This window comes from Lethenteron reissneri, chromosome 9 (assembly GCF_015708825.2).
Source record: "Lethenteron reissneri isolate LAM-NWPU_2019-01 chromosome 9, ASM1570882v1, whole genome shotgun sequence".
In the NCBI taxonomy this organism is placed as follows: domain Eukaryota; kingdom Metazoa; phylum Chordata; class Hyperoartia; order Petromyzontiformes; family Petromyzontidae; genus Lethenteron; species Lethenteron reissneri.
Genome location: NC_083787.1, coordinates 10,211,645 through 10,239,525, shown reverse-complemented (window position 1 = coordinate 10,239,525; position 27,881 = coordinate 10,211,645). Strand labels below are relative to the sequence as shown.

Genomic DNA, 27,881 nt, shown 5'->3' with positions numbered 1-27,881 from the left:
AACCTAAGAGTATTACTTATTCCTATTGGCGAAAAGTTTCACCGGCGTGACGTGACCCCTCCCTCCACACCCGACCATGCCAGCTCAGAGGTTTTCCCTCGGGCACCTCCCCCAGCGTCCGCGCTTGCCAGCTTAGAGGTTAGTTTCCCTCTGATTCTCTCTGTCGCTCGCTGCGTCGCTCACTCGAAGGTTCCTTTTCCGTCGCCTGCCTGCACGAAGATGCCGCGAATTGACAACGACGTGAAGCTCGACTTCAAGGATGTCCTCCTGCGGCCCAAGAGAAGCACCCTCAAGAGCAGGAGCGAGGTCAGACCGCGATGGCGATGATGATGATGGTGATGGTTGTTGTCTTGGTTGTATGAACTCCCCTTTGCGAATGACCACCACGCACCCGTTCTGGTTATCTCGACCGCTGTGCTAATAACAGCCGGCATTCGCCATGATTTGGTGATCGTGTAACTCTGCCCCGGTCGGCAAACACAAAACGTCGTCCTCTACTTACGATGGAGATGCGTTACAACGACCCCCATCGTAAGTCAGAAATGTCGTAAGTCGAAGATGGCCTATAGTGATAATTTAGCCAAAACAGAGCCATTTACAGTACAATACTGTATAAAATATATACAGCATTAATTAATTAAATACAATACTGTAGTGCACGGTAAAATGTAAAGTTTTAAAAAACAAGGTAAATTCTTAGCCCACCTATATGAACTGCAACTTCACGCAAGGCGTGAGATGCGTAACATCCCGGCAGCGTCCCAACTTACGGCATCGTGCCTCGCACGCTGCTGCGTTTGCCTACCGCGCGAAATTTTTAATATTTAACAATTTTGTCGTATCGATATCGCCCATCGTAAGATCGAAATAGCGTAAGTCGGGACATGTAACTCGGGGACTACCTGCATTGTGGGTTGACAGTCGTACGCTGCTGCGTTGGTCTACCGCGCGAAATTTTAACTATTTAACAATTTTGTTGTATCGATATCGCCCATCTTAAGATCGAAATAGCGTAAGTCGGGCCGTCGTAACTCGGGGACGACCTGCACTGTGGGTTGACAGGCGTCGTGACAGATTTTCGCCCATTAGTTAGGAGGGACAATCGGGAGAGACGGTGCCACGTTCTGGCAGCGTGGGCCCTCTCCCCCGTGTGAGCATCGCTACCCCACGGCCGCTGTTGACCCATAAGGTTCGTTGATGGTCGCGTTCCTATTATTGGTTATTTCGGTAAAGTCACGTAGAAGGAAAATAATAAATTAATAAAAATAAAACAAATTATCACGACGTTTCGATTGCAACACAAGCAATCGTCATCAGGTGTGAAAACCACTTTAGGTGTGAAAGCCGCCACTTTTTTTTCAAGTGTTCTTGCTGTGGGTTTCACACCTGATGATGATTGCTTGTGTTGCTATCGAAACGTCGTGAGAATTTGATAGTTTTATTTTTATTAATTTATTATTTCTCTTCTACGTGACTTTACCAAAAGAACCAAGAATATGTAGCCCCGCAGTCACGAAAGCTTTAAATCGGTTGCGTTCCTGTTGGGGGATTCACCGGTGCCGTTAGCTGACCACGGCATTGGTGAAGTATGGTCAAACGACCCCCATGACCGACGTGGCGTGCTGTGTTATTGGGACGTTTGGCTGGCAGTGGATGGGAAGGGGTGGGAAGGTTTGGTTTGGTGCTCCATGTTTCGGAAGCTAAGTTGGATTTAGCCTCCTGGGCAGTGCTTGTATTGGGCGACCAGCATGCATGGACAAGGCTGTGTTAGGCTGTTGGTTTGGCCATGTTTGTTTGTTTGTTGTAGTACGGAGTTAGAATGATGGCTTTAATCTAAGTTGTCTTGTGGTTGTTTGTTGTTTGACTTGCATCCCACTGGGATTTTTGCACAGAGAGTTGGTGTAATGGTGCTTTTTTCTGTAAGATTTTTTGCTGTTTTTTCCTGGATTTTCTTTTTGCGCAGTCACTTTAAGATGTTTTCTTGTTCATGTTTTTGTTGCGGTTGCACCCGATTCAAGAGCCGAATGGCTCACAGGGTTATACCAAATAAATGAAAGTGAAAACTGAAACTACAATGCTCAATCAAACGGAAGAATTTCACTAACCCAGTAATTTACATCATCATATCTCATGTCCGGCTTTAATCTTAATACGTGTTTATCCACTATCACTGTGTATGTTTGTTTAAAATTGTATTGGGTTGTAATGAGTTTTGTTTTGGTGGCGCGAAGCACCAATAACAGCGGCAGGCAACGAAGGTGAAAGCGAGCTACTCAATTTCCTGAAGATATAAAAAAAAACTATCCTATAAACTTTGTTTATTTTACCAGGTAAGGCCCACCGAGCTTTACAGCTCTTTTTCTGAAGCAACCTGGACGCAAATGATAGCTCAACGACGTGGCTTATCACGTGGACATTTAGAACAGCCACATTCTCAACACGCGCATTTCTTAAGCTCATAGACTAAAACGTTGGACATCATTCCAAACAACACTCGGCACAATCCGAACACTCATCGGAGAAGTAAACCGACACGGTGCTAATGGAACAACACGTTACGTTATTCCGCCCTCCAGGTTGATTTGACTCGCACCTTCACCTTCCGCAACTCCAAGGGCACCTACACAGGAATCCCCATCATCGCTGCCAACATGGACACCGTGGGAACCTTCGAGATGGTTAAGGCCTTTAACAAGGTGATGGTCTGAAGCTTTCGTGACTGCAGGAATCCATACTCTTTGGTTTTTTGGGTAAAGTCATGTAGGTATAAAATAGAATAAAATAAATCACGACGTTTCGGGCGCAACACAAGTGTCCGTCATCTGATGATGCCCGAAACGTCGTGATTTATTTTATTTTTATACCTACATGACTTTACCGAAATAACCAAAGAGTAAGGTATGGTCCCCAATTCGGCGGTGGATGGACATGTTTGGGTGGTCATGTTGTTGCACTGCAGGCTACTGGGTGTCGCTATGACTGCATGATTTTGTAATCTGTGCACTCGTCTAAATGCTAGCTAGTACTGTATAACTACAGACTGCATGTCTTCATATTGTACCCAATTGTCACTGCAGACAGCTGTTTGGTTATTATGAATGCGGTGCACTTTAATTTTCATTGTGTATTTTGAGTTTAGCGGAGACGGTATGTGGCCTAGTGTTTTAGGGGAGGCCTAAGTAGATTTTTTTTAACAATGTGAGAACTCAAAATACGAGAAGAGTCTGATTTGCAAGAGTGACCTTGATCTCCAAAATGACAAAAAGCTAAACAAAAGTTTGTTGCGAGTAGAGTTTCTATGGCTGTATGTACGTGGCTTTCAGCAGTCCGTTTGTAGCTTCAGTCTCAGTTGATAAAGACGAAGCAATCATGCGTCAATAATAAAGCCATCGGCATGGGGATGTCATATGGTTTTAAATGTCAAGTAGTTCGGCTCGCACCACTCGGATCAGTTTTTCTCGTCAAAATCAGCACCGTTGTCAAAATGTGAGCCTTAAAAGCCCTTTATACCAGTGCGGGCATGCTAAAATAATTGTGAATGTACTTTGTCTGCAGCACACCCTCTTCACTGCTGTGCACAAGCACTACTCTTTGGACGACTGGGTGGAATTTGCATCCAAAAACCCCGACTGTTTGGAGGTAACTACAGTTGGAAGATACTCACTGCTGGTTGCACCGGTGTGATGAAAGCACCAATTTACATTGTATGATGCTAAATATGATCACGTGTACATGCGAAGCCTTTTTGTCAATCCACTGCTGGAGGAGGGCCTCTTCACTTCGTATAGGCTGTGCGAACCAAATTACTCCAATGGTTGCAATCGCGCTTTCGTGGACCTGCCATCATTGTTGAACCGATGTTGGCAAGTCTAAAGTACGGTCCCATCACAATACTCTGTGCCCGCATTTGTGTGTGCATGTTTGCCAACGTACAGAGTGATGGCGCAGTGAGTGCACTGCACTATGGACCTAGAAACCTCGGTTCGACATACTGCCATGCTTAACATTCCTGGAAAGCATGATCAGAATCGGTCCCCGTGCCTCCAGACAATGGTGGCCTGGTGGCCACACAACCCTCTCATTCGCTGTTCAGCCCTTAATAGGTGCCCGAGAACAGCACTTGCCTCAACAGTGTGTTTAAAGGCTACACAGTAGATGTGTGTGTGTGTCTGTGTTCTTTCCAGCACGTTGCCGTGAGCGCAGGCAGCGGCACCAAGGACCTGGCTCGTATTTCAGCTGTGCTGCAGGCCGTGCCAGCCGTCCGCTACATCTGCCTGGACGTCGCCAATGGCTATTCGGAGCACTTCGTCGAGTTTGTCAAGAGCGTGCGCGAAAAGTTCCCTGATCACACCATCATGGTAAGATGATGCCCAGAGTAATTTTGCCACGATTTTTGGACACCCGTTCTAACGCACTGTAACTGTAATCATAGCTTCCAAAGTGAAGTCAGGGGTCGGGGGGGGGGGGAGATATTCCCACCTCCCACCCAATTTGTCAGAAAAATATATACTGTAGCTCCTGCCAATAGATAAACCCACACCATATCGGTTATGAAGATTATTTCTACACAGTTTACACTGGTACTCCGGGATATCCATTTCTTTCCATCGCTAAAATAACACACACAATGTAACTAGTATTGGACAAACGTCCCAATGCTGAACATTATCCGCAAATGGCTCGCTTGCTATTCCACAAAGCGACATCGCCCCATTTTGCTGAAACTTCGGAGGACCCTCTTAAAACGAGTCATGAGACTCTGTCAGCCTTTCCTGGAAAAACAAGAACAATAATACAATTAATCATGTTAAACTAAGTAACCATCATGTCCTTTCCCGTCAGCTACAGCACCTCCATACAGTCGACCATGTTTTACTACACATCTATAGTATCACCTGAGCACTGTCCCTCCAATCTTCACCGTCCTCTCACCTTACACACCCCCACCCCTTCGTGACGTCATTCAAACCCTCTGACCTACTAAAATGTCCGCGCCACCTGTGGCATGTAACCTCCTTATTGCGCTGTGCGTGCATCTTTGCGACAGGAAAAGCACGATTGTGTGATTGCGTGCAGTGTTTGGTTACATAATGTGAACGGCCTTCTGTGTGCACAGAGCAATATAAATCCGCTGAAGCCCTTGGAAATTGTCTTTTGATGTTTGTCGTTCACAATGACGAGGTCATTGGTAGCATGCTTGTTAGTGCTTGTCTGACTGCATCCTTTCAACTAGGTCGCAAAGCGAGACAAATTTGTGACTCAATTCAGTCTTTCATCATTTGCTGTGATGTATTTCATAACCTCCATGTGTTCGTGCATGTAGGCGGGCAACGTGGTGACGGGGGAGATGGTGGAGGAGCTACTTTTGGCTGGGGCTGATATCATTAAAGTTGGAATCGGCCCAGGTGGGTATTGATCATCATTTCGCATGTGCGGAGTGGCGAGTCATTCAGCTAAAGGTGCAGCCCTGCAATTGTTTGCTCATGCCTCTGCTGGTGGAAGAGCCTCCAATGAGAGGGAACACCTCTGGAGGGTATTTGGCCTACTCTTCCACACTGGCTGGAAGAGGTATTTACACATTCACGATCCCACCGCACGTGACCTACCCATCAACTGACTGTGGTGTTCCAGTTTATAATGCTGGATAGATGGCGGCAGGGGGAATTGAGGAAACTTTCCCGTTCTGTTGTAATAATGACAATTATTTACCTCGAAGTGGGCTTGGGCAGGACGCATTACTGCCCTCAGCTGCCCACCACATAGCCCCACAAGCTCTTAACATCTATTTTGCATGGTGGTCACCCATCCAAGCACTATATCCAGGCTCCGACTTTCTTAGCTTGCGAGATCTGATGAGGCAGGTGCATTCTGCATGATATTTTCAGAAGACCTGTGTGCGTATAAATCATGTTCTGTGGCATAGGTGCACACAGCAATGTTGCACCTTACTGAACAGCACAAGCTCCCGTATGTGTGTCTGCATGTCAGTTTGTGTGTGTGTGTTAGTGTGTGTGCGAGTGGGTAGCGGTAGTGTAACGGTTAGTATGCTGCGCTACGAACCTGGCGACCCGAGTTCGATTCCCGCTCACGGCCGACACCAGTGACGATTACCTGAACCGGTCCTGGGCCTCCCCTTGGTCGACTCAGCCTCAAATGAGTACCTGGTGCGGTGTGTAAACATCGCCACTGGGGAGACAAATGCGGCCGGGCGCGGTGCTGGCCACCCACCCCCTCATGTGCCGGTCCAGCCTTCATGGGTACTCGCTAACAGCACTTGCCCTAACAGTCTGTTAAAGGCTATATGGAGAATCTTTCTCTTTGTGTATGTCTCTATGTCTCCCTGTCTGTATTTAACTCTCTGTGCATATATGTAAGTCTGTCTTTACTCGTCTGGGTTTTGTGTCGGTATGTCTGCCTGTTTTATTATGTCTATCTTTATACTTTTTTGTGCAGTCTGCCTGCATGGCATGTCTGTGTGTGTGTTTTTCCATTTGTGTGTCTGTATATATGTCCTTTTGTCTGTCTGCATGTCTGTGTGTGTTAGCCTGTCTGTGCGTGTGTGTCTTACCGCTTGTTTGTCTGTGTGTCGACACACGTGTGTGTAGGCTCGGTGTGCACGACGCGCACCAAGACCGGCGTGGGATACCCGCAGCTGAGCGCCGTGCTGGAGTGTGGGGACGCCGCACATGGACTCGGCGGGCACATCATCTCGGTGAGGACGCTGCCGGACCAGCCAATATTAGGATGTCTGTCGGAGCACGTGCTGTTCGCGAGCACCTATTAAGGTCTGCACCAGTGCAAGCGGAGGTGGTATCACCCAGCTGCCTCTGCATTCCCAGTGCTGATGTTTACAAATCACCGCGGCTGGTAATGATGGAACGAGACAACACTGTTTTTCAGAGCATGTACAGCAAACCCCTTGCCCCTTATGGGGGTTACATTCTTGAAAATATCCACAATTGCCAATATCCACAATCCGCAAACTCAAATGGTAAAACTTGGGTTTGGTTCACGGTTCGTAATACGACACCCCCTCCTTTTGTTTAATGTTATCCTACATCCAAACATTAAACAGGAGGTATTTTGAATGTAAAATACGATTAATGTTTTCTAGTGTTAGAAATAACTTGTACGGTAAATGTACAGAATGAAAAAGAATGAATGTAGCGTGCAATACTGTACACGTATCCACGTACAGTACTGCACACTACAGAAAGAAAAATCGTGCAGCTGAACCTGACTACCTCACTGGACGCTGAGAACACATGATCTGGCCCCTGTGATAGGCCGCGAGCAGTACAGTTACGATGCGCACAGGAATTTCACGGTCAACCGTGAATGGTCGAGCCACAGGCGAATTGTACCTCAATAAGTTTGGCACGAAACTGCCAACCGCGATAGTTAAACCCTGCGAGAGGGAAGGGTTTGCTCTACAATATTTGCTCACAACGTGCATGAAGAAGCCAATTAACAATTTTCATAAGTATTGCTGTACAGAACATTCTTTCACTCGAGGTGAAACACTGCTCATCACATAGCACAATTATAATGGAATTGCTGTAGCGTTAACAACAAAAACTTTTTTATTGATTTCAAAAACTTGGGGGGTTGGGTCACATGATGTCGCCGAGTTCATGGAGGATGCTCAATTTCCAAACGCTGTTGGATCTCCGCTTAGCTTCCGAGTTCTGATGAGATTGGACACATTTCGGGTGGAACAGGTGTCATCTATCACCGTCCTGCGATGTAGCAATCCATCTAGCACCTGCACATTAGCTGATTTCATGGCTCCATCTCTGTAATTTCTGGGCGTGTTCCTCCTCAGCCTACCACTCCGTCGTTCGTATCTACCACCGGCCATGTAGCCCTGCTCGCAATGAGACACGTGCTGTATGACGCTATGTAAGTCGTTTGTATGTTCTGTCTTCATGTAACAGCTCTCGTGCCGACTAGGTGAAACGTGTATTTCTTTATGCGTGTGCATCTCTGGCAGGACGGGGGCTGCACTTGCCCGGGCGACGTAGCTAAGGCATTTGGTAAGGAATCGCAGTTTCTGAATTTTTTTTTACTAAACTATCAAACATATTTTTTTTATTTTACCAGGTAAGGGCCACTAAGCTTTATAGCTCTTTTTTCAGAAGCGACCTGGTCAAAAATGATAGCTCAACGAATTGGCTTATCGTGTGTAAATATATAGCAGTCAAACACTCTAAAACACATGTTTCTAAATGTGATGGGAATAACCAGAAGACCCGGAGAAAATCCTCGCCACTGTAGCGAGATATTTGCGTGAATTAAGCTTCCATGTCACATGCAAGCATGAGCAGGCGTTCTTTGCAAAAACGCACGCACTACCACAGGCTTTCGTGTGTTCACACAAGTTATCGGTGACACAGTCACTACATTTACAGCTCCACAGATGAGATGTGTGTGTGCGTGATATGTGTCTGTGTGGCTTTGGCTTCCACTGGGTCAGCTCAACATCAAATGGGTTCCTGCTATGGAGTGGTCAAATATAGTAGGAATGTAATATTTGTGGTTTGCAGGGGTGTCCTGGAACAAAGTTGGTCATTCATGTATATACAGAGTGATTCATTTATAGATACCCCTTTGATTTGTAATGACTATACTATCACTACAGTATTCCCTCGGTTAACAGTGACATCGATTAAATGTTTTTCGATGGATGTTTCGCCTCCCATAGGACCCCATGGTTTCGATTAACGTAAAAATGTTGATTAACGGTACGCCCACGTTATGCACGTGGGCGCCAAGGTTGGCTAATCCGAGCGCTCGTTAAGTAGGCTGAGCCGTGCCCTCAGTCAATCAGCAACGCCCATTTATGAGCGTTTAGACCTCGACTGGCTTTCTTTACATTCTGTTTTGGCAGTGGAAACAGCTTTCTTGCAAACAGATTTTGGTTCACAGTAGTTTTCGTGGAACGGATTTAAAACGTTTAACCGAGGGACTCCTGTATCTTTAATACTATATTTTTTCCTATTGTAAGCAAATCAGACCGGCTTTATGAGACAAAGTGCTGGGCAGTGATGGCCCACGCCTGTAATCCAGCTTGCCAGGAGAAGGCAGTGCAGCACGTGGACTAATCCTGTGGAGTTTCTCTGGGTGCTCTGGTTTCCTCCCACACGGATACACACTCAGAAATTGGCTGAAAACATCTTAAAATGAAAACAATGCAAGACCCTCCTGAAATAAAGAGTTCTACGACGCAGTGTGGCTCTCCCGGATAAATATGTACTTTTCAAAAGTAAGGAAGGTGTTAAAATGCTTGATGAGTGTATTGAGATTGATGGATGGCATAGAGCAGGGCTCCCCAACCCCCGGGCCGCAGACCGGTACCGGTCCGTGGCCTGTTAGGAACCGGGCCGCACAGCAGGAGGTGAGCGGTGAGTCCGCGCGTGGAACCCGCCCCCATGATTTTATTAATTACTACTTCCATCTGCGCCTCTTTCCCGCACTGCGCACTTGTCTCGGTCACAGTTTTGGGAAGCCCACAAGCTGCTAACCCAGAGCCAACATGAGTAAAAAACAAACGTCGCTGGAGAGCTTCTTTGAAAAGGGGGGAAAGACACAATGATGACCCCCCCCCCACCCGGTCCGTGAAAAAATTGTCTTCCACGAAACCGGTCCCTGGTGCCAGAAAGGTTGGGGACAGCTGGCAAAGAGGATTGAATTAAAAATGTTGTTCTCCATGATGTCCCTTTATTTGTTCAGTGCAGTATCTATATTTGGATCACCCTGTATATTTTACCAAAAAATATAGCTTCATGGGAACACTTTCGGTCTACTTTCCTTAGTTCTTGTTTCTTCAAATGCAAAATTATTTTACTAATTAACTATTTTATCCACTTAATCCTCCTACTCAACAAAAATCTAACACTTTGTGGAGAATTATATTTTGTGGGCTATTAAGTTTTACAGGAAACTACTCAAAAATACATTCGTCAATAAAACTGTCTTCAAAATAAAAAAAACAGGCTCGGTTTCGGGCACATGAGAGAGATCAGAGAGACATAGTTAACAAGAATTGGAGACTTCATTTAACACCATAGGGTCTGATGAGAATTACATTAAAAAAAAATCTGATTACAAGTTTATACATTTGCATATGAATAGTTACCTAATATTATTGAGTATCAGGCAAACCCTTGTATAAGTGTGCACCACTGCCAACGCAGCTAATCTTATAATATATTTAACCAATAAATAATTGAACTAATTATCATTATGATAATAGGCTTTCCCCCTTTTTTCTGGCAACAAAACAGGTGTTAAGATGTTAAAACACCAAACTGAAACCTTTGACAAGGAATCGAATTATTATTTTAGGTTACAATTAAAATCAAGTGTCTATTTTTTGTTGCTGTTTAGCGGCACATAGAATCTAGTGATACAAATCTAGGCTATCGGTTATGGTATGCGTATAAAATATATTTTGGAAATAATTCAGATTTGCGTGCATCGTTCAATGCTCCTATTGTGAGTGAAAACAAAAATATTTTATCATTAAATCCGCAATGATTGGCCAGTCACTAAAAGCGATATTGAAACATGCGCCAAAGAAGGCACAATCCAAGACACAAAGAGCTCTTGCAGATTCATACCTTACGCTGCATAACAAATGTAATGTAGTACATTTGGTGTTCATGCCCTGCTTATGGCGCAGGTCTAGCATGAGGGAACTGCGTTTCACAGACGGATATGGTCCGCCAGTCGGGAACGGTGTTATTGGTCGTCCCAATTGAGTAATTTTGTAGGTACATTTTTCAAATTTGACAGAAAAATTGGACCATAATGCCTGCACATGAGGCCGGAATGTTTGGAATGACAGTGGGTGGATCGTTCAAAGTCTGTTCTCCTTTAACGTGAATCGGATATAATGCTATTAATGTATTAGGGAACACATTTTTTATAACGCGGATGCAAATTGGATATAACGCGATTAAGTGAACAGAAACTATGTCGCGCAAGTACGATTCATTGGTTGTACGGCTGCCTTGGTGTGGCATCACACAAGGCGGGGGGATGCTGCCGGAAGCTTCTAGATGCTACCCACACTCCTCGGCCTTTGTTCAGCCTGCGTACGCATCTCACGTGTTAGTGCGGACTGTGCTTTACCCTATATTATATATGATTTATTATAACGCGATTCTTTTTCATAGCGTGGTGGTCTTCAGGAACGCAACTACTACGGCGTTATTGGAGAATGGACTGTACTTTTTTTACGGTTAATACACCCGCAGTAAAAAAAATGAGGGTGGCCGATTGATCGGAATTGCGAATCTGTGCAACATGCAGCGAACACCTTGCCGCTGGGCCTCGGCACCGGCTGTAATGTTTCAGTTTCGTTAATGTGACACGAAAAAAAGACTTGAAAGTTACGATCACTTATATCGTGGCAATCTGTCGACAGCATTCTCATTACTAAAATAAGCCAAGAATGTGTGTGTCCCGCGCGTGACGTCACTCCACATGAGCCTCCCCCCCCCCGCATGACGTCACTCCACATGAAGCCAACCCCCCCTCGTTAATATTCATGGCTGGGTGAATTTTTACACCAACGCAGAGGATGATCGAGCTGAATTAAATAATTTATTACGCAAAGTCGATTCAAATATTCCTTTTACAGAAAGTCACTACACTAACGCACAAGAAGGTTGCGCACTCCACATGCCGCACCCCTCCACAATAACTATTAGCGGGTGACGTCATTCCACATGGGGCAACCCCCCCCCCCCCCCTCATTAATAATCATGAGCCGAACTATTTTTCTATTAAATATTTCAGATTTACTGCAATATACACTTGTCCTTGGACGGGCAAAAAATTCGTACGTTTTAAGAGGTCAATGTTAACAAAGCTTCGTGCAATGTCAGCACAGCCCGAGACACATCTCAAGTGTGAATGTATAATCTACGGACACATACAGTCCCTTTGCCAATCCACTGCTGGATGAGTGCCTAACCCACATGTGGGTCACGGGGGTTCTTTGAGCATACTTCACGCTGGTCAGCGCGGGTTTGGCGAAGGTGGGGAGCTTAGACATGGGAGCATAGTGCAACGATTAATTTTTCTGCATGGCCCTCTGCTGCCCACCACGTAGCCCTGCAGCCTATCGCACCTGTTATGCACATTGGTCGCCCATCCCAGCACCATCCGGTCTCAACCCTGCTTCGCTGCGATCGGGCACATGGGCACGCGTGAGATAAGAGCGGTTACATTTTTTTGCATTGCAACTTGCTCCAAACAGGAGGGGCTCAGCATCACCTTTACGTGTGCGTGTGGCAGGAGCCGGAGCCGACTTTGTGATGCTGGGAGGAATGTTGGCTGGCCACACCCAGAGCGGTGGGACCCTGACGGAGCGAGATGGCAAGCAGGTGATGACCACCTCTGTCCTGCACCTAACCACAACCTATATAGCTACAGCCAGCAGTGGTGGCTGTAGAAATATTTCTGGAGGGCTGGTGTTGTAGCAGGTGTTGTCAGTGCAGCATTGCACGATTTGAGGTTGCCTAGTGGCAGCACAAGACTGGGAAGGGCAAGGCGGGTTGGGATAGTATCGTGCCATAGACCACTTTGGCTGCTGATTAGTAATGTATACTCATTTATAGTCCTGTTATTAATCCACGGCTGGATGAAAGCATCATCATGTCGATCATGGCCGTTGTGGGACCATACTTCATCTTACTGATCAGTACAGCGTTGTATATATTCATCTTCTTGGTTCTTTCGGTAAAGTCACATAGAAGGGAAATAATAAAAAAAACATAATAAAATAATTCTCACGACGTTTCGTGGGTGGGGGAAACCCCCCACCCACCTACGCATTCCACAAGTAATGACTAATCCCATATCTGCATTTCCCATAAATATGCTAAATTCCTCTTGATATGCAAATTCCTTTGTCAAGGCGCTCTTCCCCCTCCAACCCAGCTTAAATATACGCTCCAAGCCTGGTTGTGTTTCATTCAGACGCTGTCTTTCCGACAGACCTGTTCTTCACCTGAGGACGGCTGCTTGCGTTGTGGCCGAAACGTCGTGAGAATTATTTTATTATGTTTTATTTTTATTATTTTATTATTTCCCTTCTACTTGACTTTACCGAAAGAACCAAGAAGCTGAATCCCTGCAGTCACGAAAGCTTTAAATCCAAGTTGTATATATTGTAAATAATTTGTTATCAAAAATATGGATAAAATACTAAAATAATCTTAAGATGAAAATGTACGTTAAACATTTTAATGTTAACGTAACTGAGTGTGAGTGTAATTTACAAAAATGTGTGTTAAGTGTAATTAGTAATGTGAAAAAAATAATTACTAATGAATGATTCAATTGAATGTATGTGTATGTGATTATGTATTAGTTATCTCGTTGCTTAGGGGTATGTATCGCCAATCGTGATAATATAATTGATTTTCGCTTTATCATTTACTGATTCTCGCTTTAACAATTATGTGTGTAATTATGTCAGGTCTCGGGATTCAGATCCTACCGCAGGATACAGGTCATCATTACGACAATGATGCATGAGTTTAGGAAATAAGCATTCGGAAACCTGTTTATAATCTAAACTACTTTAATATCAATTTACCCTCACATCCAAAAAACTCCTATAATCAGAATACCATCAATAGTGCCCATGCAAACATACATACTCATCAATCCATACTGGATGATTATAAAATCATCAATGGTCAAATCTCACAATCACGTGATTAAAATAAAACAATAGTCTAATATCTCATGGTAACGCGACAATACACAATTCATAATAGTAGGTTTTTACCCTTTTAACTGGTACAAAGGTGTCAGTTTTGTACCAGTTAAAAGGGTAAAACCCTACTATTATATTTTGCCACTGGTAAAAGAGATCTCATAGTGAATACACAATTCCTTTGTTATGGTGTGTGATGCATGCAAGCTGAGATTCTTCTTGGCCCACAACCTGTACAAGGTAGAGTTAAAAATAGCGAGTGAGTGTAAAGTTAAAGTTCCTTCTATCTTATCTCTTCCCGAACAACACACAACGATGTGTTGAACGGCGGTTTGGTCCACAGCCACAGTGCACTCGTGGCCACGCCGCTCGCTGCTCCTTCCCAGTGTTGTCTGTGCATCATGCTCATTCCACAGCTGGACTCAACACTGGTTGAATACGGGGGCCAGACCCCGGACTTTTACCGTTGTAGGGATTTATTCCCTAAGACACATCAGAGCCTGAAGCTCCTCCCACTATCACACTCCTCGCATTCATCTGGTCAGGCTTGGTTAACCTTTTGTTCTGGCTCCGGCGGACATCCTGGCGCCGAGGGTTATCAGCTCGGCCGTACTTTCCCCCTTGCTCCGGAGGTCATCCCAAGACTAGTGTGGACACAGCTGTGCTTAATTGCTCCTGGTGTGGCCTTTTTGCCTCGTAGAAGCTGACCCCCAGGTGTGGTGTGTGTGTCTGTAGCCTTGTGTTTATTGTGAAATGGCCTCGAGATTATCCATGTGTCATGGGAACGGCCTCCTTTCCTCTCTCTCTGTCTTCTCTGTAGAGCCTGATTTACCTCGTTCGATTCTCCCTCCTTCGGCCGCGGTGTGCGATGATAGCCACTGGGAGGACAACGGCAGTCGGCACGGCTTTTGGTTATACCCCTTGCATACATTATGTTGGTCGTGTAGAATTAACAACCATAATATCTAAAAATACCTATTGTTCTGAATGATTCTTAGGTTCAACGCTTAAGTTTTACATGTTTAACCCAGATCGTACGGCGTAACAGTAATTGTTATTAAGATTACGCGCAATAGTCATCAAAACCTTTTAACCTTGAGCTGCATGGTTATATAACAGTACATCCTATCAGCAAGTGAATGTTGAATACCATGATATTTGAAAACATTCCTATGCTGTGGTGATCAATCCAAACTTCACAACTTTTCAAGCCAAGGCTTGTGGATAATTGATACATATGGCAGTACCCAAATAATACAAAATGGCCGAGGCAATTAAATATTGTATTTCTGGGACACTATTTTTTCCAGGGGTGTACTTCGCTCCGCGACTGGGGTACCAATCAATCCGAAATCAGTGCCACTCCGCGATGTCGACACGCCAAACATTAGCATTAAAAATCCATTACCAAAAAAATCAACTTTGAATAGTGCTTTGTGTACAACTCGTCGAGATGAGTCGATTGCCGCATCGCCGACCATCAACAGACTAAAAATGACTACATAACGGACATTATGCGAGAGCCGTGATACTATGGTACCCCCGAGTTCCGCCATAAGGTTCAATTAACCGCCCAAATGCTGAGTCTCCTTTGTGTGAGGGACAGCTGAAGAAGCAGCGGTGCCTCCTTTGGCCTTTGTAGTCTTAAGGGAGGAGTTTCACAGGCTTCCGTCAATGTGTATTTTTAGAACGCGCTAAATTCAGATATATGTAAAAAAAATACCATTAAAAAATAGGCAATATCACTCTTAATATTATTTTTGGGAAAAGTGACCAGTCTCTAGAGTGAAGAGCCTGTGGCTCGGGTGGCTGAGGGCCTTCATGGTCTTGCTCGCCTTCCTACGGTATCGAGCGGTGTAAATGTACTGTAAATGTACACAAGCGGTCCTCTTTTCCTGAAGATGACCGCTTGTGTTGCGATCGAAACGTCGTAGTTTTTTGTTATTTTTTATCATTTTCTTTGAACTTATCTACATGACTTTACCGAAAGACCCAAGAATATGAATTCCTGCAGTCATGAAAACTTTAAGTCAAGATTTAGTGGTGGACCTCTTGAAGCATGTGGAGACAATCGACTGGGATAGGGAGAGATTGAATATCTTGATTTGAAGCTTTCGTGACTGCAGGAATCCATAGTCTTTGGTTCTTTCGGTAAAGTCACGTAGGTATAAAATAAAATAAATCACGACGTTTCGGGCGCAACACAAGTGTCCGTCATCAGGTGGGATAGCTGGTCTGCTGCCGAGGCAGACTGTTTTAAAAGGTTTGAAATGGGTGTAGCTCAAGGGTTATAAAGAAATGGCCGGGGCTAGTGATGTTAACGTGAGAAATTAGCATGTAACTGTAAGATAGAAGAGCTGCCTCCTAAAACGAGGGCATGGAAGTGGCTATGTTAATGTGAGGGATTAGCATGGTGTTAATGTGAGAAATAAGCATGTAACTGTAGAAAGAAGGACTGAATCCAGATGTACCAACTTTGGTAAGGCACTGTCTTACCAACACATACTTTACCTGGAATGGTACATTCTACAGACAAAATGAGGGCACCCCAATGGGTTCTTCCTTATCGCCAGTGGTAGCAAATGTTTTCATGGAAAAATTTGAGACAGATGCCATCCAAACATCCACCCTACGTCCTTCCTTGTGGAAGAGATACGTAGATGACACGTTTGTCATCTGGCCACATGGCCTGCCAGCACTGAACCAATTTCTCAACCACATCAATTCCATACACCCGTCTGTAAAATTCACCATGAAAGTGGAAAAGGATGGCAAGCTTCCATTCCTGGATGTTTTGATCGAGAAGAGACCTGATGGCTCATTTGGACATTCGGTCTACAGGAAAGCCACCCACATGGATGCCTATCTAAAAACTGACTCCCACCACCATCCAGCCCAGAAGAATTCCCTCATCAAAATACTACACCATAGGGCCCGTTGCATCTCCGACCAGCACCACCTAGCCAGTGAGTTGGAGCACGTACACCAAGCCCTCAGGATGAACGGATACTCGGACCGTACAATCCGCAAAGCTGTCTCCCCAGCCATGCGGAGACAACCTTCTGAGGATCCGCCCAAAACCATTACTTTACCATACATAGAGGTTACCAAAAATATTTCCAAAATCTTAAACACAATACAGTACACAAAATCCGTGATTTAATCCCATCTGTAAAAGACGCGATTCCTGACATGCAATACCCTGGAGTCTACAAACTGAGCTGTGGTTGCGGCAGCAGTTACATTGGGGAAACGAAACGACGTGTCTCGGACCGTGTCCGTGAACACAAGGCAGATCTGAAACACGGTAGGACCAATACCTCTGCCGTTGCCGATCATTGTTTTAACACTATGGGCTCACACGAAATAGATTTTTCCAAGACAGGTACTCTGCAAACCTACCGGCTAGCTTCAGAGATTTGTTCATGAAGCCATCCAGATATATAAACACAGACACAACTTCAACCAAGAGGATGGGTACAAACTGAGCAATCATTGGAAGGACGTTATTAACCAGGTAAAGTCTAACTGACTGTGATGTTTCCATCCAACCTGCATATGTCAGCTGTTATTTCGACTCTGCCTCTCTCATGCTCACATGTCTGTTGCATTGCACTCTCCTACTCACAGGCCCTTTGGATTGCACCCGTTGGGTTGCACTCCCCCGTCGAGGAGACCGCTCTTCTTCTTTTCTACAGTTACATGCTTATTTCTCACTTTAACGTCATGCTAATCCCTCACATTAACTTAGCCACTTCCGTGCCCTCGTTTAGGAGGCCGCTCTTCTATCTTACAGTTACATGCTAATTTCTCACATTAACATCACTAGCCCCGGCCACTTCTTTATAACCCTTGAGCTACACCCATTTCAAACCTTTTAAAACAGTCTGCCTCAGCAGCAGATTATGCTTTCCCACCTGATGACGGACGCTTGTGTTGCGCCCGAAACGTCGTGATTGAATCTATTTTATTTTATACCTCCGTGACTTTACCGAAAGAACCAAAGAGTAGAGATTGAATATGTCCGTAAACACTCCAGACAGCTGATCTATGGATGCTCTGAGAGCGCGGCTCGGGATGCCATCCGGTCTGGCAGCCACAGATCGAGAGCCCACAATACTTTTGAGCAGCAGGGTCCCGCGTCGGTGGGTCGGTGTTTTTATCGAAGCGAACAAAAAATGTGTTTAGCTTGTCTGGGAGTGATGCGTCAGTCTCCCTAACGCAACTGGTTTCCCCTTTGTACCCCGTGATTGTCTGGAGTCCTTGCCATATGCGTCTCGTGTCTGAAGCCATTGAGTTGCGACTCCACTTTAGTCCCTGTACTGTCTTTTTACTTGTTTGATTGCCTTTCGGAGGTCATAGCTGGCCTGTTTGTATTCGTCCATGTTCCCGGTCGTCCGACCATGGTTAAATGCGGTGGTTTGCGCTTTCAGTTTTGCGCGACTACTGTCATCTATCCACGGTTTTTGGTTGAAATATGTATAAATCATCACCATTGTAACAACATCCTCTATGCACTTCTTGATGAACACGGTGACTGAGTCTGTGTACTCGTCGATGTTATTCCTGGAGGCGACCCAGAACATTTCCCAGTCCACGGAAGCAAAACAGTGCTGAAGCACAGATTCCAATTGGTTAGACCAGCATTGAACAGTTTAAGTCACAGGCAATTCCTGTTTCAGCTTCTGCCTATAGATGGGTTCCTACCCATCGTTCACGCCTCCAGGATGGAGGCGTGAACAATGGGCGGGGGAGGGCTTTGTATCCATCCCGGAAGGGAGAATAGCAGTGGTCCATAGCGTCGTCTAAGCGTGTGTGGCATCTGATGTGCTGGTGAAATTTCGTGTTAAAATCCACAGCCACAACGAACGCGGCTTCTGGGTGTGCGGCTTCCAGTTTTACTTTTTAAATACCGTACAAATCCTTGAGAGCTGAGTGGCGTCGGCCTGTGGGGGGGGGGGGATGTATACATTCGTGAGGATAGAAGAAAATGGGGTTCGGCATTTTACTGTCAGGTACTCGAGGTCGGGTGAACAGAATGACGAGCGCTTCTCTACATTGCCGTGGTAACAACAAGTTGTTACCAATGAAGTATATCACTCATTTGCTTTTCCCCTGACGCCTTTGTCCTGCCCCCCCCCCCCCCCCTGTGCGATGGAAAATCCACCGGGATGAATCGCTAGGTCCAGCAGCAGTGGGGGGGAGGGTCGTGTTTCAGTCAAACAAACGACATTGTAGTCTTTCACATCTCGTTGGTAGCAGATTATCGATCGAAGCTCGTCCAGCTTATTGACAATGGGCTGAACATTGGCTAGGAAGGTACTGGAAAGCGAGGGGGCGATTGGCCACCCGTATTCTCAGCCTCACCCAGAGCACATCGCCTCTCCTGCACATGGATTATATTTAAAATGTGCCGGCATCTCCTGGGAAGAACGCCGGGTAAGATAAACGGAGCTGCTTCAGGGGCTCCGGACAAAGGCTCCAGGTCAGGAAAGTTGAAATCGAGGTGGGTAACCGATGATGTAATGACCAAAAGTGGTTGGCGGTCATGAGAAATAATAGCAAAGACGTTCTGAGTAAAATAACAAGAAAAAGTAACACAAAAACCTGCAAGGTTGTGTAGGAGCAAGCAATGAGGCTGTCTTCTCTGTCGGGCTATTATGAAGCTGTATTCCGCAAATGAGTTTTGATACGCGTGGCTTGCTGTCCATTGTGTTTGGTGCCAGGTGAAAACATTCTATGGCATGAGCTCAGGAACCGCAATGGAGAAGTACGATGGAGGAGTGGCTGATTACAGGTAAGGAGATGCAAATGAACATGATGCTTGTCTGAAGAATCCTTCGTTTTCACGAACATAGGTAACCAAGCTCTGCCTGTCCAATCTTGATTTGAAGCTTTCGTGACTGCAGGAATCCACTCTTTGGTTCTTTCGGTAAAGTCACGTAGGTAGAAAATAAAATGAATCACGACGTTTCGGGCACAACACAAGCGTCCGTCATCAGGTGGGAAAGCGTGGCCTGCTGCTGAGGCAGACGGTTTTAAAAGGTTTGAAATGGGTGTAGCCCAAGGGTCATAAAGAAGTGACTGGGACGAGTGATGTTAATGTGAGGAATTAGCAATGTAACGGTACGGAAGTGGATATGGTAATGTGAGAGATTAGCATGATGTTAAAGTGAAAAATTAGCATGTAACTTGCCACAGAAGTAGCTATGATAATTTGAGAGATTAGCATGATGTTAAAGTGAGAAACAAGCATGTAACTTGGCATGGAAGTGGCTATGTTAATGTGAGAGATTAGCATGATGTGAAAGTGAGAAATTAGCATGTAACTTGGCACGGAAGTAGCTATGATAATTTGAGAGATTAGCATGATGTTAAAGTGAGAAATAAGCATGTAACTTGGCACGGAAGTAGCTATGATAATGTGAGAGATTAGCATGATGTTAAAGTGAGAAATTAGCATGTAACTGGGCACGGAAGTGGCTATGATAACGTGAGAGATTAGCATGAAATAACAGCTGACATAGGCAGGTAGGATGGAAACATCACAGTCGGTTAAGACTTTACCTGGTTAATAACGCCTGTCCAGTTCTGTCCCAGAAACTGCACCACGGAACCGGGATCCATGTTCCCAAATGCCACAAGCCTCGAGACCTTTTTTATGGGCTGGGCCTTTGACTCACAATATTCATTGTGATTAGCTCATGGAAACCCTGTAGCCCCTAAATAAAATTCAGTCTCTGAAACAAACCGTGATGAATGACTCGTGGCAGGGTTCAATGGAGAAGCGTCTTCGAGAATAAAACATGATAACCTGCAACATCTCATTGTCCACAAAGTTGCCTTTTATTAAGAGTATGTGGATTGAAAAGGCTTTTTGCCTTCTGTGCAGAGATGACACAATAAAAACTACTTTCTATTTAAAAGTGTATTATGGAGTGTTCTGTTAATGTTTACATGGATTATATTTCAAATGTGTATGCGGGTTATTGCACTTTTAAGCATACACCTAAAAAAATTTACATTACCACTACTAAATAGAAATAAGCCTTCAGCAAGATATTCATGGATACGTGCATCTGGAAACCAATGTTCAAATGCAGTTGAGTTTGTGTTCATGTCTTCATGATTGATATCAAACTTAGGAGGTTTGTGTCTGTGTGTGCAGGTGAGAGAGTGAAGCCCTTAACACAGGTCGATGAGCCTGTGTGTGTGTATGTGTTACAGATGCATGGGTTTGCATGTCAATACTGATGTGTGGGCGGCTGAGTGTCCAGTGGAGAGGCACGGCAGGGGTTGGGGCATTTATCTTGCCTGCAAAAATTCACGCCCCAGTTGATGCTTTGCATCTGATGGATTCCAAACCCTGCCTCAGTCAAAACTATGACGTGGTCAACAGTGCGAAAACAATTGCCCCCCCCACCTCATCGCATGCTGCCACTCGTTAACTAATCCGACTTGATGCTCAAGTTACACAGAAAGTCTGCACACCAGTCCGTGGTGCTGCACCATTCCCTCATGTGCCATATCGACCTTAATAGGGGCTCGCCGGTAGCAGTGGACCCCATGATTCCATAACGCTACGTATGGGTCGTCGTCGTCTTTGTCCCCGTGTGCGCGGGCAGGGCATCGGAGGGCAAGTCGGTGGAGGTGCCGTACCGCGGCGACGTGTCCGACACGGTGCGCGACATCCTGGGCGGCGTGCGCTCCACGTGCACCTACGTGGGCGCCGCTAAGCTCAAGGAGCTGAGCCGCCGGACCACCTTCATCCGCGTGACGCAGCAGATCAACGCCGTGTTCAGCAACAACTAGCCGGCACGCGCCCGCTGGAGCGTCCGCCGCGCGATGATTTCAACGTGGCGCGTCGATGGCCGTGGCCCGCCGATGTCTCTGTACTAGGGGAGGGGAAGACGGCTGCTTTATTTTATAGGGCCTACAACTTAATTTTATACAGCCTCATATCAGGCCCATCACATTGCATACCTGTCAACGCATACGGTTTAACCGTATTCTTGTACAGCGAAATTGAGTTTTCAGGTCCAACACAGGCAAAAAATACATGTTGTCTATTTGTGTTTCTCCCTTCTGATGGGACTTTTTAGGATGAACTTTAAGATTTATAAGGGTACAGCGTGACCAATAAAGTCGGAGTTGGTCTGTAATAAGGTAGGCACTGATGGGTTGACAGGTATGACATTGAAACGGCCTACTTAAGATATTGTCACGGCAAACATCGTAGCCACACAAGTTCTAGAGTGGTACATTTTCCACCTGGCCTCGCTGTGATTAGAATTTTTCGTGGAGTATGTTGACTTGCGTGGCCTTGCCAAAGGTATTTAAAAGTAACAATTCGGCTCCGTGTAATAACAAGTTCCCCAGCCCGACGCGATAATAGTATAGAAACACATTCCAAGCGCTTTAAATGATCGTAGAAACTGAATTATTCCTCAGCATACAACGATTCATTAACTTAGATCGTCATGACCATAACTCATGTACCAATTGATTGTTTTATTTATAATATTTTTTTTCTTTAGGCTAAGGTTTGGGGCACAAGACGGCTACAAAGATAGACATTACAACGAGGAATGACGAGATGGAACGGGTAAAGAGGGCAAAAGTAATTGAGTCTCCGGATTCAAATCATGACCCAGTTCCTTCATTCGCAGAGGGAGGGGGGAGTGAATCATTACACACAATCATTTCAAATTATTTGTTGATACTGCCTGCGTTATTGATGAACGCATTGAGTCTTTGTTGTTGCAACTATTCCAGTCCGCTTTTCACCCGTTTGACCCAACCTCGGCCTCTTGACTCGCTCTCCTTTCCCATCCCAAAACCAAGCGGTCAACCTCGCGAAGTTTCGCCTCGCTGGGCTCCTGGCAAAGGTGTTTGAGCTCTACTCTACGGTGCTGCGTGAGCATTTGAGAATCTCAAGGTTAAATTTGGTTGAGTTGGCTTGCGTCGGGAGGAACTCGGCAGGAGAATTGCCCCTTTTGCTGCAGGCACAGGTGAATTTAGACCCCAGACAGACACAAAATGAGGTAATGACCATATTTATGATTAACGAGAAAGTTCATGATTGTATCGCATATAATTTCAACAGTATTATTCCTTCGGCTCTGCCAATTTAGTCTTCACAGTGACTTATTGGTCTAATTTATGTGAACATTTTAGCTTTCCGAGGGATTTAATGTGTCAAACCAGCGGTCCCCAACCTTTCTGGCATCAGGGACTGGTTTCGTGGAAGACAATTTTTTCACGGACTGGGGGAGGGGGGGGGGGGTCATCATTGGGTCTTTCCCCCTTTTTAAAGAAGCTCTCCAGCGACGTTTGTTTTTACTGATTTTGGCTAGGGGTTAGCAGCTTGTGGGCTTACCAACACTGTGACTGAGTGCGCGGTGCGGGAAAGAGGCGCGGATGGAAGTGGTAAATAATAAAACAATGGGGGCGGGCCACGCGCAGACTCACCGCTCTCACCTGCTGCTGGCGGCCCGGTTCCTAACAGGCCATGGACCGGTACCGGTCTGCGGCCCGGGGGTTGGGGGCCCCTGTGTTATACATTCCGGATCTCATCCGAACTACGTGTTAATATTACCAGGCTGGAAAAAAATATTTGGAACGAAAGTTTTGGACATTAGCAAAGGATGATTAATTGACGTAGCCACTTATTTTAATACAACGATGTACTTAATAATAATACGTGGCAGTTGAAATGAGGCATTTAACATAAAAAATTATGGTGACAAAATGTGCACAATAAACATTCCACATGCCCACGTGTTGTATCGACCTAATGTGAGAATGGGAATAACGCGGTGGGTGTTTATTATGGAACAGCACGGCCCTATGGCTGATTTAAATTAGTTTTGTTTGCAGTACCAGTTTTACCATTAAGTTCCCATGAGAACCCACTCGCAAGGCTTTCACCAATCCCACGTCCCAGGTCTGGACTGGCCGACCAGATAGCCAGGCATTTTGTCAGTTGAACTAAACCTGGAGTTCACCACCACCCAGCCGGATGTAAATCACTTGCCGGATGATGGAAGTTGATGTTCAAAAGTTGGACCAAGATTGTTGCTGAATGTCCCGTTGCTTGGCAGTCGAGTTCAACTGCACATGTTACAAACTTCGCAACCAAACCACGTGGCTCAAGAACAGGCATTTGCATTGCCCTCCCAATCGTCACAGGGCGCAGCATCAGCGAAGGTGGCTTCTGATATGTTGCACGTGATGCCAGTGTCGCCCCTTGGGCCATGGCAAAAAAAACACTACCATTTGTAACGTGTGTTATGGCAAAACTTTAGGGTATCGATTGATTAAAAAGGTTAGTCTATGTTTACCGGCTCTATAAATACATCTGTACCATTAAAGTTTCGTCACGACAGGTGGTACCAGAAGTAAAATTATCTGGTCTGTGTTCACACAGCTGGATACGTGCATGGGAAGGCGGTGGAGGGATTTGCTGGCCGAACGGACAATGTTTTCGCTGTCACGGAGTCAAAATGTGCTCAAGCGAGAGTTGAGGTAGCACTCATCTCCGCTGGGAGTCCTGCAGCAGAGCCATTGGTGGCAACTCCACTTTCTTTAAGAGGGGAAAAAGTTTTTTTTCCACGCGCGCAAATCGAGTTGCCATCGAAGCGCTACTCTTAACCATGAACGGGGCCACTGGGTCTCACCCATATCTTAAAGAGAGAGTCCTTGTCTTTAACATCTTGCAGTTAACCAGCATTGACTCGAGCAAGCCTGGCTGCTGGGATACTGTATTTCGAAACCGGTGTAGAGTTTGCTTCTTCTGAATTGTGAACTCCCACGAGGACGTTTAGCCGATGCGTTGTCAGAAATACTTTAGTTTTTTTGGAGAGACATTTTAAGGAGGCATCCGCTTGATCAATTGTGTGATATATATATAAGTTCCTCGTGCTGCCATGATTCACCCCGGGGTCTCCACGCGGTGAAGAGGTCAAGGTTGCACTCTTGCGTTTTTTGTGTTTTCATTCTGTAACCATCATCGCTGCTGACTTGTCCTCTGCTCGATCGCCGGCCGCGATGCGCATCAACACGTGATGGTGGTTCTTCGTTAGCCGTTCCTGACGAGCAACACGCCGCGGCTGAGCGCGAATTTGTTTTCCCATGACGCCGATTAAGTCGCGGACAAAGGAGCCACTTCTTAGGTGCCGATGTCGGCAACGCCGGCGGCCGTCAGCTGATTTCGGCGATGTGAGTGAGATGGCGACGAGAGATGAAAATAGCCGTGTTCTTATGGAGACGCGATGCGGGGGTTGCATTCCAAGTGTTAGCGGCGCTCATTGTTCTCCCATTAACAAGATGCTTTTTATAAAACCGAGGAATTTGGCCCAATTGGATGTCATGGATCTCCTTTCCACTTTTTAAACATAACACGGCTGAGTGCGCCGTGTTATACAATGATGCTGCTATTGATGGTGTAGCAGTTATAGGTTTTTACCCTTTTAACTGGTACAAAATCTGACACCTTTATACAAGGCATCATGTTTGCAATAACCTTTATGCCTTGTATAAAGGTGTCAGATTTTGTACCAGTTAAAAGGGTAAAAACCTATTACTATATTTTGCCACTGGTAAAGGAGATCTCATGGTGGAGCAGTTGTGGAGTTAGCGCGCAGCGCTACTTACCCGGCGACCCGAATTCGATTCCTGCTCATGGCCAACAGCAGTTACGAATATCTGAACCGGTCCTGGGCCTCCCCTAGGTCGACTCGGCCTCAGTTGGGTCCCTGGTGTGTCAACATCGACACTGGGGAGACGAAGGCAATCGGTCGTGGTGCTCGCCGTTCACCCGCTCGTGCCGTTCCGGCCTTCAATAGGTGTTCGTTAAAAGCACTTGCCCCAACAGTCTGTTAAGGCTATACAGGGGATCTTTGCCTTTTGATCTGTGGCATAGTTTCGCGTTCGCTGCGTTCGTGTTTGCCGAGCGCGTGCGGACGGTGTCGAGCGAGAGAAACCAGGTCGGCGCAATCGGTCAGAGACGTGCAGTAATTAAGAGTCAGAAGTCGAATCGATTTCCTATTGTTTTTTTTTTGGGGGGGGGGGGGGGGAGTCAGCGGAATTAGGGATGTTAGGATGGGTTTAACTTCGGCTCTGGTGGCACATGCGACGATGATTGTGACTGATTCCGATGATAGTGATATCTGTTGCTAATTATCATGGTTGAGGATGACGAACGAAGGTGAAATCATTGCTGATACTGCTGATGATGATGCTACTACTGTTGCGCTTACCGATGCTACTGCTGATGATGATGCCGCTGCTGATGCTGCAGATGACCTGGTGATGGGTCGAGCTCCAGTTAAAGTACAGAGAAAGATCCAACCCCATTGGACAAATCAACAACTGGCCGTGAGAACGAGGCACATTGGAGGGCTTCATCTGTCTCACCAGCCTCGCCTGGCAGCCAGGAAGAATCGAGCAGTTCGTGCATTGTGCTATGAATTGGCAACTTCGTTCATAATTAACAATGGAAGCATGAAGACGGCAAAAAAATTAAGTTGATTGGTAAATCGCAAAGCGTAATCATCAGAAATAATTAACCGCAACACGCGATAATCATAAAACTCGGGGAGAAAACATTAAAGACCTTGCAAAACTACGTGCATATATATTCTTGATTCTTTTGGTAAAGTCACGTAGAAGGGAACAAATAAAATAATAAAAATGTAAAACAATACAATTCTCACGACGTTTCGACTGCAACACAAGCAATCATCATCAGTCGAAACATCGTGAGAATTTTATTTTTTTGTATTTTTATTATTTTATTTTTTCCCTTCTACGTGACTTTACCGAAAGAACCAAGAATATGAATCCATGCAGTCACGAAAGCTTTAAATCAATACGTGCATATAATTAATTCTTCCACTGGAACACATTCTCGTTTTAAGTCAGGGGTTGGGAGGTTCCATATGCCACACTTGGAGAAATGTCCTCGTCCCTTTGCAGTACGGAAAAGTTAAAGCTCCAGCACCAGACCTGTGGACCTCATCGCAGAATAAAGATCAACACCAGACGTGCAGTTTATTCGTGTTTATGCAGGAATTAAATACCTCAACTGTGGAACGATGTATGTGTCGATCAGTCTATAAAAAGAGGAGGGGGGGGTATCCCATTGGCCTCGTGATGGGCCGTGGGCGAGAAAAAACAATGGATTGGGTGCCAAAGGAGGGAACGCACCTTGAGCAGGGCACGTCCACTGGATGTGGAGCTCGTTACAGGCTCTAAGGGCAGAGGTCGTGAAACCTGCAACTACGGAGTAGCATGCGACTCTTTAATGACTGCGTTGTGACGTTATTCACATCGCATTGAGGCACTTGAAATTTAGCAGTTTTTTAATAGAATTCGGAAAAAATGCTCATCTTGTTATTTTGGTTGCTGATCCCTTTGCTCGAGGGGGTGTGTCACAGGGGAGCGGTAGAGTAACGGTTCGTGCATTGTGCTACGAACCTGGCGACCCGAGTTCGATTCCAGCTCATCACCGACACCAGTGACGATTTTCTGAGCCGGTCCTGGGCCTCCCCTGCGTCGACTCAGCCTCAAATGAGTACCTGGTTGCTGTATGTAAACATCGCCACTGGGGAGACAATACAAACAAGCGCGTGCATAGTCGTATACACACTTCCCAGACGCAGAATACCGTGGATATTTGATCCATAGCAGCCTTTTAACAGACTTCTGCGAGCACATATTCAGGCTGACAAGGCACATGCCAAATACAAACATAAAACGCACTCTTACGCACACATACATTATCACTCTGACCCCGTTGCTGTATATAAACATCGTAATACAGGTGTAATGCGGGCGTAAATGGGCGGGGCGGATATGACGATCCGAGAGGGAGGAGTCAGGGTACACTCGGAACAACTACATACATGCACTCTCACGCGCTTGCACAAATAAATGCACGCAAAATCACACTCGGTGATGAATAACAAAAGCACGGAGTGTTGACGTTACTACGGCCATCTTGCACAGGGAACTGATGCTCAACAACGGCAGCCATGTTGCATTGGGATTATTTTCCTGTCCGCTGATTGGCTGAGAGTGATGACATCATCCCTTGCAACCACTGTACGACTCCGACTTGGATAAAAGTAATTGTTGGTGGGAA

The 27,881-nt window shown here is 45.6% G+C and overlaps 1 protein-coding gene across 1 annotated transcript; it reads left to right on the top strand.

Moving 5' to 3' along the window:
• Positions 1–137: 137 nt before the first annotated feature.
• Positions 138–23,512, top strand: LOC133340135 (GMP reductase 2-like). Its single transcript, XM_061548193.1, has 10 exons — positions 138–306; positions 2,577–2,696; positions 3,556–3,639; positions 4,185–4,358; positions 5,324–5,405; positions 6,606–6,712; positions 7,994–8,036; positions 12,307–12,395; positions 19,462–19,532; positions 21,361–23,512. The coding sequence occupies exons 1-10, from the start codon at positions 220–222 to the stop codon at positions 21,545–21,547; spliced, it is 1,044 nt and encodes a 347-aa protein (XP_061404177.1). The 5' UTR covers positions 138–219; the 3' UTR covers positions 21,548–23,512.
• Positions 23,513–27,881: the final 4,369 nt, after the last annotated feature.